We start from the raw sequence: 16442 nt of genomic DNA on the forward strand, positions 1-16442 counted from the left end.
AAAATGACTGCTGAGGCTCTGTGTCTAAATTCACCTTGAAATGTCTATATTTCAAGGTGAATACTAGAAATATAAAACTGACTTTTCTTAGCAAAAGAAAAGTCAGGTTCTGTCGTTAATTTTAGTCCACCTGCAATGAATGCACAATTAATTAAACATCACTTCACTGAGAATAGGAAAGACAGGAGAGCGTAGTGACTTTGAATGTAGCATTGTTGAAGCTATGAAATGGAGAAAATATTCAGTGACTTTGTTGTGCATAATTTAGGCAATCAGACGTGCAAATTAAAGTCTGCTGGGTGAGATCAATCTATTACTGTATATTACTCACAAACATGAAGCCACTAAAGAAAACCTCAGAGCCTCAGTGTTTCTCTGCACGCTGCAACCCAACAGTGTGCTTCCTGCTTCAAAGCGCTCTGACACACAGAGTTTGTTACAAAAGCTGTTGCAATCACAGAACAATTGCTGGGAAGGTGGCTGAATTTATGACAACAGGCATTCACATGAATAACTTCCCATTTCTTAATGTTTACTAAAAGGTAAAGATTATAAAACTAAAACTAAGAAGCATAAACACATTCACACTTCTCTATTGCTCCTTAGTTATAGGATGAGGCATCATGTTTTTTAAGTTATCAGCTTTAAAATGTATTGTTTTTACTTCTTTTTTAATGTAATTATTACACATGCATAATTAAAAACAGACTGAGGGGGTTAGCTCCTGTTGGAAAGTCGTTTGTTTCTCCAAACCGTTTGTCATTTCATATTCCTAGCGGGGTATTGAAAACCAAGATCTTCATGCAACCCCATTTCAAAAACCTTTAGAAGTCTGTTTTCCCTTTGTTGTTGGAAGATGTAAGAGTTTATGGGAAGCAAAGTCACAAGAGTTACCAAAGCCAGAAGAAAGTTAGGAACCAAGATATCAAAAGTAAATCATACAGACAAACAGAGGGATAAGAAATAAAAAGTTTTACTTTAATTCAAGTAATTTCAGTGGAAATACTGGACATTCCATTACAAATCAAAACGTTAGGAAAATATATGTTTTGTATAGTAATCTCAATGCCGAAATTGAGGAAAAAAGAAACACTAGCTATTTTGAGTGTTCAAAGATGAGTTTATTTTTTGTACAGACTCTGTATAATATGAAAACTGGTTGAGTCAAGCTTTCATGGGAATCACTGCGCAAATGGTTAATTACATAACCATATTTCTGAGAAGTTCTGCTCATTTGTGTTGTGACATGTCAGCTGATTAAACAGGCTGATCACCTCTATGCCAAGGAGCACTAAAGAAGTAATTCATGCAAGAGGAGGCCCTGCAGTATTGAGTCATTGAAATGGTATTGAGAAACCTGATATTTGTGCTTAAGACATTTGTTTTGGATTAGTCTAATGGTCTAATGTGATATTCTAATTTTCTGAGGCATTAATTTGGGGATTTCTTTAACTCTAAACCATAATCATAAAAATGCAACAAATTAAAACTTAAAATACTTCACTTCTGATACATCTGTAAAGAAATATTCCGTGTTTTTAGATGCAGTAGTACAATCAGCAAGGAGATAATTTGCAGCCTCCACCTTTAAATATAGGTCACTTATTTATCTCATGCTTGTTCACAGGATCAGTGACCTCATTGACTCAGCAGGATACCTGGAATGACTCATGGGTGTGTTGTGTTTCTAGTACACTATTAAGCTTCTAATAGTGCACTGGAAGTTAATTATTTGTCTTATAGAAATAGAATTTTTGTCAAAAGTGTGTTGGATCTGATTAGTTATGTTTGACTGCTATTATCGTGACCAGAACCACACATGCAAATATACATATAAATACCACTAAGCAGAGCTGGGTACTTACTCATGTTGGGTCGAAAGTAAGGTTACAACAACAAATAGTAACTGATAATTTGTTCAGAAAATGTTACCTGAACATTACTAATATACAGCAGAAAAGTCAAGGAAAGCTGGGACTTAGTTTTTCATATTGATGGAACACCAAATTTATTTTAAATGGAACATTTTCGTGTAAAATATCATCTTAAAATACCATGTTTAAGGAAGCATTCACTCAAAATCTGATTCATTCATATCAGTAAAAACAAGATCAGGTAGAAAAGAAATGTTCCTCGTTCTGATATTGAAAACCAGGAAACATGGAAACTCTTAGATTCCCAGATGCTCTTTTCGCACACTGCTGCTCAGCAGTGTATTTCCAGCTGCAACACACTCTGGCACACGTGAAGCTGAAAGAAATCAGATAAATGAACTTGAGAAACTGCATAAATTTACAATAAATAAATACCAAAACAGCACTCTGAATACCGTTCTGATCATTGAGCCATGATGCAGCCTTCATAGACAGAAGCTCCCACTCTGCTTTTTTATCAGTCTTGAAGCTATGAAGCCAGATCAGAGCCAGAATCGTTGTCCATACTTCCTGTTTGACCTAATTATGATGCAAAACAAAACTCATAAAAACTGAGCCACAAATCAAAGAGTATGACTGTGTAAAACAAGACATTGTTTGTTGTTCACACATGTGAATGTGCCCATGAATGGGTGAATGACGCTTTGCTGTACAAGTACAGGCCATTTTGCAGTTTACTGGAAGTTACCTGGAAATTACCAGCAGTGACTGCCTCTTTTATGTCTGTAGTTCCAGTTAATCCCAAAATAAAATTTCCTGGGGCTTTATTTAATTTTATTGCAACTTTAGTTGATGAATTGAATATGTTTTTAAATGAGTCTGTATCATATTTTTACATTCATTTGACAAAATCTACCTCTCCAGGCTTTGCCTTTTCCACCTCCTCTTTGGTCTTTCCCAGCACAGCAGCCAGATCTTCATCAAGCATCCAGCAGCCAGTAGCTTTCTGCAGGGACACCAGCTGCAGCAGAGGGTCTTTACGGGTATTCTTCTTTTCAACACGCATTGAGTCTGAAAAAACATGTAACAGCTGTTTCTGATCCTTTTGATGCATGTTAAAATGTGTTGGCTTAATTTCAAAATCAGCTCATTGAAATTTCTATCAATTTTTGGAGGCTCAAAAATCATTCAGTCACTTCCTGAAATTTTCTTCTCTTAAAATATTTTTTTTTTGCTTGTTGGTTTCTCAATTTTGTTTCCCAATTCAGTGTTGAAGGATATTATTAAAAATGATCCCTAAAGAACGGGAAATTTTGGTAGAACAGTCTGAAAAAGACTACTGTTTTAGAATTACTAAGAAGAAAAGCTAATCCATAAGAAAATCTAAGGCAATTTCTCTGCATTCTTATCTATTTTCATACTGGACCTGGAAAATGGTTTTAAAACAGGGTCTGGTTTAAGCATAAAACCACTAAAGATTGCAACGCAACTCATGTTTCATGTGGTTTCATGACTACACTGCGACGATAAAACTTAACCATGTATTGCATTGCTCAAATGTTTAATAAATCTTTACAAACCAAGACTGGAACATTATGGACATTTCTAAATAAAATCTGTGTATAAAAATACAAAATCTTCCAGAAACAAAAGAAATAATAGCATTTTTTTTAATATTTATTATAAATGTGCTCTGGACCTCTTTTGATGTCAACTGTTACGGCCAGTGGCCGTGTATGTTTTCTTTTCTTTCTTTTCTGTATATCTGCAGCTTCTAATCAAGTTGACTCCATTTGGAAGTGGACGCAGCCATGTACTCCCTGAGGCCTACAGTGATTGGCTCACCAATTGCCAGCTCCACCAATCCCTGAAGGGGACTCCCTTTTAAAACCCCAGACTGTTTCTTTGTTCAGACAGCTTGCTACTTTGTTGGGTGTTTGGGTGACATGGCTGTAAACTTGCTTTGTTAGCTCTAATAACTTTTGTTAGCTTTGATAGCTCGTGTAACTCACTTTGTCCCTGTGGGGGATCTTTGTATCTCGACTAGAGATTTGTAGTTTGTTTTTATTTAACCTGTACTGAAAGTCCATTTTGTTCTTAAGATCTTTGGTTTACAACTCTGATTGTTTTGTGGATTTTGTTTTATTTGGTACATTTTTGTTGTAAGTCCCTAAACTTTGATTATTGTTCATTTTTACTTTTTTTATTTTTGTCAAAACCGAACAATAAACCTTTAACATCCAGGTTTCTTTAATGTTACTTCCTCTTCCCCCTGGCTGAGCTGGGTCGTAACATCAACACTTACCACTAACTGAACGTTTTGGAGCATCAGTTTCTGAAGACTTCTCATGAGGTTTCATGAAGACACTGAACCTTTTCTTCATTTGAGAAAATACATTTGTGCCAGACTTCTTGTGGCTGGAAGCTGCTGACAAAGTAAAGTAAATGCAAGTTTTGTTGCAAATTAAAAATAAAAAACAGTTTGACTTACAATAAAAGTTTACTTCCAAAACAACAAGTGCAAACGATGATACAATTTTTTTTGACTGAATTACTTTTTAAGATGTGAAATTTAAAAAGATGTATTAATATGCAGCAGATTTGCTGATGAGTTGTTCATTTCATAATCGACCTCTGAAATGTAAATTAACACAAGTCGCCAAATAGGCATGGTGGATGGTTCAGGATACTTCATAATAACACAAGAAAAGTTTTTCTTTTTTTTACATCAGGATGGGGATATAGCATTTAGTGATTGAAGATTATTGTGCTGTTGATGATGCACATGAGCTATGAATTTGGTTTTCATAATAAAAGCCTACAACTGTATTGTCATGTGTAGCTTTAATAGCTCACTGGTGAAGTTAAATAGAAGAACAACTCATAAAACACTGTTTTAAACCTTGATCCATTGAGAAAATCCCAAACTTTAAGATATTTCAAAAACAGTCAAAAAATAAATATGTTTTCCTTTTGCATTTTAGGACTGTATTTATTCTGAGTTGACCCAAGTATATAGATTCTGTAAACAAGCATGTACACTTTATGAATGGATATAATATCAGTACACAAACTATTATACGTTTACAATTTTACATTGCATTTGCCTTGTTGCTGTATTTGCAAAAACAAACAGTGTACAACTAAAGCAAATTCATAGCCAGAGATTGTTACTTACATCTCAGTGGGATGCTCACTTCTGAGCCTTCTACAGTCTCTTCTACAATAAAAATGAAAAGTTGTTGAATAAATTGAAGGGAAAAAACAAACAAACAAAAAAAAAACAAAAATAAAAAAAACAATGCCTTCCTAATTTCCCTGGAGTCACAGCAATAAATTAAAAATTTTGAAAATACTAGAACAGTGACAAACAGCTTGAGACAACACAACCACACAAAGTGAGAAAAATGGTAAGAAAAGTAAAAACAAATGTACAAATCTTCTCCCATACGACTGAAGCTAAGCGTGACATGTTGCTGTCTTCAAGCCTCCCTGACAACCTCAAGGTAAGACTATCTATATGCTGATTGGTTGTGTAATAGACTTTGTTATTGTCCCACCATCACAAGAAATTATCTGGCGAGGTGCCATGAACTATTTGAAACAGCAGGACATTTTAAATTAAAATCTCTCCCTGTTCCTGCAAACTAGAAGAGGTTATAAATGAAGAATGTTGATTAAAAAAAAAACATATATTTAAATCAACACAGAATTTGTTCAGCAAACAGTCAAAGTCAAAAATCCTGGGCCATCTCAGGATGTAAATCCTAAAGGCAACCTATAGGGTGAGCTCAAGAGAAGAGATTGTGGATCATCTACAGAGATTGTACAGAGAAGAACAAAGATCCCACTCTGTTTTAGCCGCTATATTCTGAACTACAAAGTGAGAAGACACTAGTCTCTTTTACATATTGTTAAAAGTACTAAAAACAGTGGTGCAAGTGGTTGTGGTACATTTGATTTAATACAAAAACTCTCTCATGTATTTTCACACGGAATAAGTTAGAAAAATAGTTTAGAGTTTTCTAAAATTTTCTTACCGTAATGTCCTGAGGAGCCATCCCAATCACCCAAAGCAACTGAGCAGCAGCGTAAATCTAAAACGGATGTGAAAGAATTATTAGAATTATTATTACTTGTCCCTCCGGTTTGGTAAATAAGTCATGCAGCCAGCTAACCTAAATAAAAACATAAATAAACAAATGAACAACAGACGGACAGATAGGCATCATTTTTAGTGGATGCGAGTGGAGGATTTTCACTTTTAAGTCTTCCAGTAGTCTTTTCTTTAAGTTTTGCTGCTGAGGCAAATTAATCTTGTCCTATGCATCGTTGCAAAACATTAATGCTTTGTAATTTCTTGTAAGTCTTTAAAAACGCATGGAGTAGCCTACACATAATTAAAGAAAAAATGTACATTATCTTCAAAGTGAGTTTTTTTTCTGCTCTCACCGCCACGTCTCAAAAGGCCACGATATGAATCAGACTCCTGTGAATCTAAAGTAGAAAAGGCATTAGTTTCTCATGTGAGGCATTGAGCCAACTCAAACAAACAAGTGCTATGATATTTTGTTTTGTCCTTACTTGGTGTCGACCGGAAGAGGACTGATCCATAGTCTTTGCCAAAACAAGAGCAAAGACTCAAAATTAGCAACCATTAAAATATTACTTTCAATACCCATTTTTATTGTAGTTACCAGGTGATGCTTTTGAGTAATAGTGCAGAGTAATAATAAAAATACAAATTGTACACTATTTCCACACAAAAAAACAACTCCTAGTCATTAACTTGCCTAACACAATTTACAATTGAAATTCTTAAAATGTAAGAAAATAGATAGGATATTATTGCTAAAAAGTCTTTAAACCTATGCGTAAAACTTGACATTGGTTTCCATTCTATTAATCCATTAACTTACCTTGTCTTACAGGACGTGATTTTAATGGCTGAAAAGTATCTCCTGAGTTTAATAAATAAAACAATTTAAAGTTAACAGATAATGCAAAAAAATTAAGAATCGGTATCATTTAAAGAATATTCAATATTTTGTTTTACTGTTTCCAAGAAGTAAAAAAAAAAGTCACATTCAAATCTTTCAAAGTAAAATAGTAAACTAACTTAGCAGCACCATGAAATCTAGTATACTTTCAATAATATTTAAGACATTAATTTAAGCGCTTTACTTACCACATGATTTTTAGAGTACCGTATTTTCCGCACTATAAGGCGCATCAGATTATAAGGTCACCTTCAATGAATGGCCTATTTTAAAACGTTTTTGATATATAAAGCGCACCGCATTATAAGACGCATAGAATAGACGCTATAGTAGAGGCTTCCAGTAGTCTTTTCTTTAAGTTTTGCTGCTGAGGCAAATTGATCTTGTCCTATGCATTGTTGCAAAAAGTTAATGCTTTGTAATTTCTTGTAAATCTGTAAATACGCATGAAGTACACATAATTAAAGAAAAACCTACATTCTCTTCAAAGTGAGTTTTTTTCTGCTCTTACCGCTACGTCTCAAAAGGCCACGATATGAATCAGACTCCTGTGAATCTAAAATAGAAAAGGCATTAGTTTCTCATGTCAGGCATGGAACCAACTCAAACAAACAAGTTTTATGATTAAGAGGTCCTCACTGCATTTTGTTTTGTTCTTACTGTGTTTTGATTTCGACCGGAAGAGGACTGATCCATAGTCTATGGCTGGCAAAACAAGAGCAAAGACTCGAAATTAGCAACCATTAAAATATTACTTTCAATACCCATTTTTATTTTAGTTACCTGGTGATGCTTTTGAGTAATAGTGCAGAGTAATAATAAAAATACAAATTGTACACTATTTCCACACAAAAAAACAACTCCTAGTCATTAACTTGCCTAACACAATTTACAATTGAAATTCTTAAAATGTAAGAAAATAGATAGGATATTATTGCTAAAAAGTCTTTAAACCTATGCGTAAAACTTGACATTGATTGGTTTCCATTCTATTAATCCATTAACTTACCTTGTCTTGCAGGAAGTGATTCTAATGGTTGATAAGTATCTCCTGAATTTAATAAATAAAACAATTTAAAGTTAACAGATCATGCAAAAAATTAAGAGAATATTCAATATTTTGTTTTACTGTTTCCAAGAAGTAAAAAAAAAAAAAAAAAGTCACATTCAAATCATTCAAAAATAGTAAACTAACTTAGCAGCACCATGAAATCTAGTATACTTTAAATAATATTTAAGACATTAATTTAAGCGCTTTACTTACCACATGATTTTTAGAGAAATACTCTACTTTCATTTGAGTCATAGCTTATGTATTGCAATTTTCTTTAATAATGTACATTGCTTTCTGGAAGCAATGCACATTATTAGCATTTGGTAATAACGTTAACATTTGGTAATAATAGTCTACTATATCTATTCAAATAAATTCTCAAAACTTTTCAATTTCTATTGTGTCCAAGTTAGTAAAGGGAAAAAGAAAACCTTTAAATCTAGTGGTACCACCACAGTACAATGAGCATTTTTTGTAATTAATCAAATATATATCCACAGACTTGGGTAGTTCTTACTTTGCATTCCAGTATAAGTGGTGTTCAGCGATTCATATTCTGTGGCATAATAAAATAATTTTAAAAATTAATTATCGCTCCATCAAATATTATTTACAATACCTATGCCAGTATGTTAGTTACCAGGGGGTGCTTCATATGAATAATATCAATTATATATAAAATGAAGGACAAAAAAAATAAAAAAAAGACTCACCGGGTCCTGGAACACGACGTGAGTTTAATGGTCGATAATCAGAGCCTGAGATTGACAAATAAAATACTTTTAAAAGCAATAGATCATGCAAAAAATAAGAATAATAAATTTGTATCAAGTAGAGATTTCTCAATCTCTCACTATTTTCAAGAAGAAAAAACAAAACACACTAAGATAATTCAATAGTACAATAACTTAAAGGTACCACGACATACTGTATAATAAGCCCTGGTAGAATCCTATTTCCCAATTTGTCATTAATTTTCACTCTTTTTGTGTCTTAGTTTCATCAAGTTGTAACAGTAATATGGGGCTAAAGTCCAAAACAACAATGCTGTTCTCTCACATCAGGTCCCAGTCCTGCACAAAAGCTCTTGTATTTTTCACTTCTTCACTTTATTGAGCTCCCTGCAGAATAAACACCTCTGCACCACACATTCTAGAAATGAGTCATCAGGCTGCTGGTTACGTGATTGTCAGTGTAGGTTTTAGGATATATGCTCCTAACCTGTCTGCTTTTTGTGTTGCTTTCACCTTTGGACTTACAACTTGATCTTACAGGGATATGATCATCTAAATGTTTGGAATCCACGAGACAGAAATAAATGTGAATTTATTATTCCATCTAAGATTATTAGGTAACACTTTTTATTAGAATTTTTAGATAAAGGTGTTCTTTGCTTTGGTGATCATATCCATTGTACATAAGATATTAAATTAAAAATTGTTACTTTATATATATATGCAATTTATAAAGCAGATATTTGGTTTTGTGTCATCTTTGAACTCTGAAGCTTGATTTTTCTTTACTTTATTGTTACCCTTTTTTGTTCTTTAAATATAACCTGGTATGCTACATGGGCATGCTGCATAAGCTGTTTCAGGTTCTCCGTAAATTCTGAACATGCTTGAGTGAAGAAGTATTTCAATGTCATGTACTTAGAAAAATAGCACTCACTGGCTGTTGGAACATTTCGGCGTACCAGAGGTCCTTGAATTACTTTGTTTGTTGTTTTGTTGACTGCAATGAAGGCAGTGAAGGAACTGTTCACTCCTGATTCGACACTGAGCTTAACCACCTTCCTCTTGGCATCGTTGTCCATTCCACTGGGTTCTCTCATCTTCATTTCAAGTGAGTGAATCAGAGTCCGAGCAGCCAACCTGTGGACCGTTAATCTGCAGACATAGTAGAGTAATAAACTCTCAAAGAGATGGGAAAAGGGAATATTTGTTTAAAGCAACAAAAATATGGAGCCTTTTAAATGAGAACTATAAAAATGTTGGATTTTTTTTTTTTTCTGTGATTCATGTGATAGCAGCTAAAGAGAACACAGACCTACCAGCAACCTAAATGTGACTAACACTCAGCTGGACATGGGGATCATCAACATGGCAACAATCCACTAAGCATTAAACCATGAATAATTTGAGGAGAATAAATGACATCAAATATAAATTTAAGTTTCTATGAGGCTAAGCAGTTCTTCAGATTGTCCATAAGACATGAACAGAAGATAAAGACTTTCTCAACATGACTATAAGTGTATTTTCAGAAACTCTTCGACATTGTGTCTCCCTTTTTGTTGTGACCTTAGAGCCCGGTCATCACACTAAGCCTGAATGTCACATTAAAAATTAGCTTTGGTAACTTAGACCAGTAGCAGTGTTAAAACCTATATTGAACAAATGGTATTTATTTACATGTAGGTGGGTGTTTATATACATTTTCCCCTAAACTATAGCACACATAGTATTTTCTTTATATGCATTTGAAGTACATTTGTGAAAGAAAGATCCAAACAGATCCAAACAGTAAACCTGTGTGTTTTACCCAGTGTTTCCTGATGGATTGAGGCTGAAGTGCAGCTGGTTCTCACAGGGATGACCTGCCAGGCTGTACTTGACCTTCACACAAGCTTCTGATGCTTCTGAAATCTAAGAAAGCATCATTTGTCAAAAATTATTGCTAATTCCTGGCCCCAATAAAGCAACATCAGAATGGCACAGCTGTCAATCTGTATCTAACTCCAAAATCAGAAGGAATGACTTTCAATCTAACTAAGTCATGTTTCAGTTATGAGTTAAAAACTCCAGTTGATATTTTCAGTGACCACGTTAACTGCACCAACACAGAATAATTATAAATAAAATATATTTCTACAAGTTGTAATTTCCAACACTGTTCCAATGTGAGCCTCCTGTGAAACGATTTGAAGCAGACATGCTGATTTCTTTGAGGTCTGGCATCCTGATTCTAATTTTGACAAATTTAGATTTTTATTCTGGGGTCTGGGAGATTAAAAATCATGCTGGAACTTGTTAAATAGGTTTAGTAGTTTCAAAACCAACAAAAAATTGAAGAAAATATAAATGTAACCCCAAGTTCTTGGCATTTATCCTTTAGGTATTGGAGATTTTTAAAAAGTGCATCAAAGAACATGCGGTTAGTTGATGTACTTATAGGTTGAAATTGGTTGAAGTTTTAATCAGATTAATCTGTGATTCAGAAAAACAGCAACAAAAAAAAGATTTCTTTTAGTTTATTCACTTCCTGGTTTTTAATCTGACTGGTCTAAGTGAAGGTTGTTCTGATATTTCAGATTGCTTGTCATATCTTAACACATAGCTGCAAACAAATGGCAGTTTTCATTAGATTTTACATGGACAGTCTCATTGGTTTTGAGGTCAGGGTTAAATTTCCAAGTTAGAATGCTCTTAGAGTGTTTTGTTAGTTTCTGTCTGAAAGTTGAAACTTGGTAGTTTTAACCTCTAAACAAATATGGAATGCATTGACAAACATCACTGTCCCATTTTCTAAATCTAGTTGGACAATACTCCAAATAACTAATTAAAATCTGATATGTCTAGTTTGAGAAACAAATGCAGTTCATACCTTTCCAGAGAGCTGGGAGTATATCACAGACCTCTGACCCTGGAAAAGTGCTTTGATTGGTGGAGAGAGAACAGTGGCTGACATTCCTTTTGGTAAATCCCAAGTGAGTGAAATGTCCACTACAGTTGGATGCAAAGCAAATCGCAGTGACTCCATCACCTAAAAGCAATGCAAAACTGCTGTGACAAAAAATATCCATACATGCACCCAGATGGAAAATTTTGTCCAAATGGACCCATGGTGTAACATGCATTGTCAAATGACAATTAAAAGAAACCAAGGTATTATATCTTTCTGACTGAAATCCATCTTTAACACTAATGTCATACTTTTCTCACTTTACCACCGTGGCATGCATCATACAGAGACAGATGACTGACTGTACTTTGGTGCAGAGAGGTGAGTAGGAGTGAGAATAACATTTCAAGTCGCAACTTGTAGGCAGGGTTTGTACCCCAACAGCAAGGTGTGATCCTGCAAGTTTGTTCATTGCATAAAGATCAAGGTTACTCATTTCTTTTACCTACAGGACCTGCTTGTTGTAGAAACCCACAAATGGCTGCTCCATACAATCTTCAATGCGCAACTGTGTATTAAAAACGTGATCAATTTTGTTTTCTGTCTTACTTTTGGTTGCATCCTTTCAGTTCCTGTTATGAACTGAGCGTGACCTCCACCTTCTTTGGCCATCCCGTTGATGAGAACAGAACTTGCTCCTTCCCCAATCCCAAAGGATAAGCACCTACAAAGCAGCAGTTTGCTTAAGTTTGTGCCGATCTTGCAGACACATAAAAAAAAAAGCTTGTGTTGATCTGGTTTCACCTGTGGGAATCTGAATTCTTTCTGACCAGATCTAAAACGTCTTTGGTGTTTCCAACTTCTCCATCAGAAAAGACAAACAGCTAGAGAAGAAAGCATGAATTACGGTAGTTGATTTATGTTTCCTCGTAAAACTCTTCAAAAGGCATGAACTGAGAAATCTAAATGTTAAATGCAAACTTGTTTTTATTTTTAAAGGGAAGGTAAATAGAAGTAATCCAAATATTAACTGAACACAAGATGTAATAACCCCTTAAGGGATTTTGCTTCTACAAAGTAAAACAATAGGATCAAACTACTTGTCTGGGATGATTAGGAATGCACTGCTGGCTGTAAATAAGTGTGAGTGGCTGCAGGATTTCTGTTCCCCCCAGATCAGCTGCCATCTCTTCAACTTTCTTCAGAGCGTTCTCCATTGTTTTCTGGGTGTACTTCACACTGTTGCTATTGTTAGAAAGAATATTCATCAATCAACCTAAATATTTATGTAGAACTTAACAGAGGAAGACTTATGACTGGTAGTGACTTACGGGAAGATGTATTCAAACCTTGTCCCAAAACTGTAGATGTTGAAGTAGCAGCCCATTGGCAAGCTCTTCAAAAGGAACAACAGAGTTTCCTAAAGAGAGGAGAGTAAATAAATTAAAAAGATCCATCAAAGGACTTTACAACTAAGAACAATATTCATACTTTGGCACTGTCAATGCGACTCTGAGATGTTTTGTGATTCATTCCTGAACCCATACTTCCTGATCGATCCACCAAAAATATAAACTCTCCACAAGTAGTGAGTGAGGACATCACTGATTGGGGGAACTCTGGGTAAAGGCTGACCATCACCACTGGATCACCCATCAGAGAGCCTGATTTATGACATGAATAGAAAAATTAAAATCAATTTCATATTTATTTTTTATTATTGCTGAAAGATGCTCTGGCAGTCACATATGTGCAAGACAAACAGAGCAAAACAGAAATAGCAATTGACTACTTGTTAGGATACCATATACAATTTGTAGCAAAGCAATGTCTAGGTTGATATAATATCATGAATCTCATGTATGTAAAATAGTTCACTATTTTTCACTCACCAGGTTTGGCAGAGGCCTGTCCTGCCTCCACCACAGCAGAGGGCTGGTGGGCATCTTTGTAATAAATCAGTAGCTCAACGTCTCTGTCAAACTTGTGTCTTGCACCCAATTTAACCTACAGTTGAAAACAAGAAACAAGAAAACTGAAGTGATTTATCTGGTATGTAATAACTACATCCAGCAGTATCATCAGCTCTACACACCGTGGCCTGAGTTTGATCAGCGTTGAGGTACTGAAGAGGCTCCAGAGAACAACTGGACTCTATTTTAGAGATTGGACGAGGAGAGGAGACCTGGGCAGAAAAGGACAGACTGTAGGGCACCAGAGAGGCTGGAACTGAGGTCACCTGGACACTGGGACCTTCACTACCTGGAAACAACATGAGAGAAAAATGGGAGTCACTTAGTTTGTAATTAAAATGTATATGAGTGCTTCCATCTATTGGCTGGTTTTCCTACCTTGAGGTTGGTATCGAGGGTTGAGCACAGCAGGCAGACAGAACCTCAGCCCATCATCAGCCTGCACAGCCAGCTCAGTGACGTACTCCAGCCTGATGGAGGCGCTCTCTCCTGGAGGCAGACTGCCCACTTTCAGAGAGAAGATATCTGGACTCTGCTCACTCTCCTCCAACAGGAAGGCCTGCTGACCGGAGCTCAGAGCATCATCATACTCCTCCTGAGCCTGCAGTCCACATGAAGCATGTCAGCAATGTTCACTTTACTGTGTTTCAGCTTCTTTATAGAGAAGACATCTTTGTTCCAGCTCACCTGCTGTTTCTCCTTCACCTCAGCTACAATGTGTGTTTCTCCAATCTGAGCACTGAAATGACACACAGCAGCATCTCCAGGCAGAGGGAAGACAAACACAGCCTCTAGAGGTTTGTCCTCCTTGTTCTCATAGTTCAGAGTGGAGACCAGAGTAGCTACATGGTCCTTCACCTCCAGCTGAGCATCAATGCTCTTCAGAGGAACTGCAACAAAGGCAGAAATATTTTTGACATAGGAACTTTTCAGAATTTTTTACTAAAAGCAGAACATTTCCTTTTCACAATTGTTCATTGTTTTAAAATATTTTCTGTCAGAGGAACACTCTGTCTCTCCACACCTTGATTTCTCAGAGCCGTCAGCAGACCAAAGCAATTTATCGTCATGCCTGTTCTGCAAATGTATTTGCATAGGATCTGTTGTAAAAAAACAAAAAGAAAAAAGAAAAGAAAAAATCATTGTGATGAAATTTGCCGTTGTAATCAGAATTATATGAAGTTACCGGGCCTTAGTGCAATGACTCAAATGTATGAAAAGTTGAAAGCTATATGTCCAATAAAATAGATCCTGGCAAAAATAATTCACCACCTTTTTCTTTTCAAAAGATGTTTTAGGCAAAAAAAAAAAAAAAAAAAAAAAAAAAAAGACATCGACCTTTACTTTAGGAAGACAAAATATTGTTTAGACTATGAGAATATGCAGTCAAAAACAGCTGAAATCACACCTGAAAATGAAAGCATGGCCTACTGGTGTTTGTGGTGAGGGCAAACCAAAGGAGTTATGAGAACTAGTGAAGGAGGGGGAATCACAGTTTTATACCGTGGCATGCAAGCAAACCTTTCTGTATCACTAAATATTTTTCTTCACTTATACAAATAAAACCAATGTAGTTCCTATTTATTGGGATATTTATAACAAATGCATATCGTACACCATATCCTAAACAATTTAGAAACATGAAGGACAGAAAAAAAAATAATAATAAGAAAATGCGGAAATATAAACCTACCTGTGATGTTGTTGCAAATAAACAGAAACTTCACTGGTACCAGGCACTTATATGTAAAAGAAAACCAGGTGGGTGGGGCTTTGGGTTTTCACTTGGTCCCAGCTGCTTATGGATTAAAAACTAGTAAGTAATTTATTTTCCCTTCTTTCTTTAACTACGAAAATTTGAATAGTTATACATACAAATAAGAATGACTTAATAACTATATTTACACTTCATGGCTGATCTATTAGTTTGTTGGAAACAACTTGGAATAGTTTCTAGTACTGTAAGAAAACTGAATATATTTCCGTTTTCTTTCATGAGTTGTTGCTGTTTAGAAAACAGCAACAACTCATATTGAAGCTGAAAGAGCTAGATATGTTTAGGTAACGTCTACGCTAACAACCTTTAAGCTTGACTGAACCAAAAGGAGATTTATTAATCCAGAATGTGATAACAAGATAATGCAGAGCAGCAGGCCACCATATATGAAGGTGTGTGCCAATAAAGACCACCGCTGGAAGATTTAGAGTGCATAAGTACGACGGTTGGACATAATGGTGCCAACACGGGAAGTTGTTTGTGTGTAGTCTGTAACCAATAAGGAAACACAGTGACTGCATCTCTTATAAAAACTCTTTTGCCTTTGCTTTCCATCATATTATGTGCACTGATTTGTAATATGGGCTTATTTGTAATACAATCCTCTTTTCATTCATCTAAGTCTGTCTACCAGAGTCTTCACTACTACATCTCGCTGAGCCTTAGTTAAAGACAAGCACTTCAACCTTCAATACACTTCAACAACTAACCCAAGCAATCCATATTGGGAATGTGATTTTCTTATTTGTTTTCTGCTTTATGTAGGCCTTATTAAATTTAAAGTTTTTGTTTCCAACCACATATCAAAATGTGAAACACAATTTCTGCAATACACAACATCCAACTAAAGTAGCCTTAAAAACTAAGCACACACATGGGTACCTATTTTATCTTCTATTAACTCTGACTACAGAAAAGTGACTGTCCATCTTTGCTTTTAAAATACTGTGGGATGTGGTTACAATATTTAAAGCTCCAAAAATGATATTCGATGACAGTTGGTGCTTGATGGTGAACTCTGTATACCAAAGAACGAGTATGCTAGCTTCTGCAGTAGTTTTATTGAGAATTATATGTTGTAGCTGGGGAAGATTATCTAATGACAACATTCAAATTTTTAGCTTTACTGTATTTTGTTGA

At 35.3% G+C, this 16442-nt stretch overlaps 2 protein-coding genes across 5 annotated transcripts; both read right to left on the reverse strand.

The window, feature by feature from the left end:
• Positions 1-957: 957 nt before the first annotated feature.
• LOC148155797 (von Willebrand factor A domain-containing protein 5A-like) lies at positions 958-7919 on the reverse strand. Of its 2 annotated transcripts, XM_088011796.1 has the most exons (12): positions 7884-7919; positions 7535-7579; positions 7386-7430; positions 6794-6835; positions 6459-6491; positions 6327-6371; positions 5915-5971; positions 5053-5094; positions 4180-4299; positions 2791-2945; positions 2330-2453; positions 958-2250 (listed from the first exon to the last, which is right to left on the reverse strand). In XM_088011796.1, the coding sequence occupies exons 9-12, from the start codon at positions 4256-4258 to the stop codon at positions 2171-2173; spliced, it is 438 nt and encodes a 145-aa protein (XP_087867922.1). In that variant the 5' UTR covers positions 4259-4299; positions 5053-5094; positions 5915-5971; positions 6327-6371; positions 6459-6491; positions 6794-6835; positions 7386-7430; positions 7535-7579; positions 7884-7919; the 3' UTR covers positions 958-2170. The 2 variants fall into 2 exon arrangements, with proteins under 2 accessions (XP_087867922.1, XP_087867921.1); XM_088011795.1 differs by lacking the exons at positions 7386-7430; positions 7535-7579; positions 7884-7919 and having other exon boundaries at positions 4180-4302; positions 6794-6902.
• LOC106932100 (von Willebrand factor A domain-containing protein 5A-like) lies at positions 7293-14958 on the reverse strand. 3 transcript variants are annotated; one of them, XM_088011792.1, is made up of 18 exons: positions 14550-14957; positions 14213-14415; positions 13904-14126; positions 13648-13814; positions 13445-13559; positions 13044-13216; positions 12884-12972; positions 12653-12797; positions 12357-12436; positions 12162-12276; positions 11535-11693; positions 10473-10576; positions 9600-9817; positions 8642-8686; positions 8446-8484; positions 7884-7925; positions 7535-7579; positions 7293-7430 (listed from the first exon to the last, which is right to left on the reverse strand). In XM_088011792.1, exons 1-18 carry the CDS (start codon positions 14593-14595, stop codon positions 7348-7350), a joined length of 2091 nt encoding a protein of 696 aa, XP_087867918.1. In that variant the 5' UTR covers positions 14596-14957; the 3' UTR covers positions 7293-7347. The 3 variants fall into 3 exon arrangements, with proteins under 3 accessions (XP_087867918.1, XP_087867917.1, XP_087867920.1); XM_088011791.1 differs by having other exon boundaries at positions 7295-7430; positions 7514-7579; positions 14550-14958; XM_088011794.1 differs by lacking the exon at positions 8446-8484 and having other exon boundaries at positions 7295-7430; positions 7514-7579; positions 14550-14958.
• Positions 14959-16442: the final 1484 nt, after the last annotated feature.

The sequence above is a fragment of the Poecilia mexicana genome, unplaced genomic scaffold (genome assembly GCF_051168715.1).
Source record: "Poecilia mexicana isolate PSO_F unplaced genomic scaffold, ASM5116871v1 scaffold_13, whole genome shotgun sequence".
In the NCBI taxonomy this organism is placed as follows: Eukaryota; Metazoa; Chordata; class Actinopteri; order Cyprinodontiformes; family Poeciliidae; genus Poecilia; species Poecilia mexicana.

Excerpts from the sequence above, each read along its gene's own strand:
- LOC148155797 (XM_088011795.1), bottom strand. The coding sequence starts at position 6,902 with ATGATACCGATTCTTAATTTTTTTGCATTATCTGTTAACTTTAAATTG. Across the intron at positions 6,492-6,793 it reads ATCACGTCCTGTAAGACAAG|ACTATGGATCAGTCCTCTTC; the intron begins GTAAGTTAATGG and ends GTTTTGGCAAAG. Across the intron at positions 4,303-5,052 it reads AGTGAGCATCCCACTGAGAT|CAGCTTCCAGCCACAAGAAG; the intron begins GTAAGTAACAAT and ends TTACTTTGTCAG.
- LOC106932100 (XM_088011791.1), bottom strand. The coding sequence starts at position 14,595 with ATGACGATAAATTGCTTTGGTCTGCTGACGGCTCTGAGAAATCAAG. Across the intron at positions 9,818-10,472 it reads AATCCATCAGGAAACACTGG|ATTAACGGTCCACAGGTTGG; the intron begins GTAAAACACACA and ends CTATGTCTGCAG. Across the intron at positions 7,431-7,513 it reads TAAGAACAAAACAAAATGCA|ATTCACAGGAGTCTGATTCA; the intron begins GTGAGGACCTCT and ends TTTCTATTTTAG.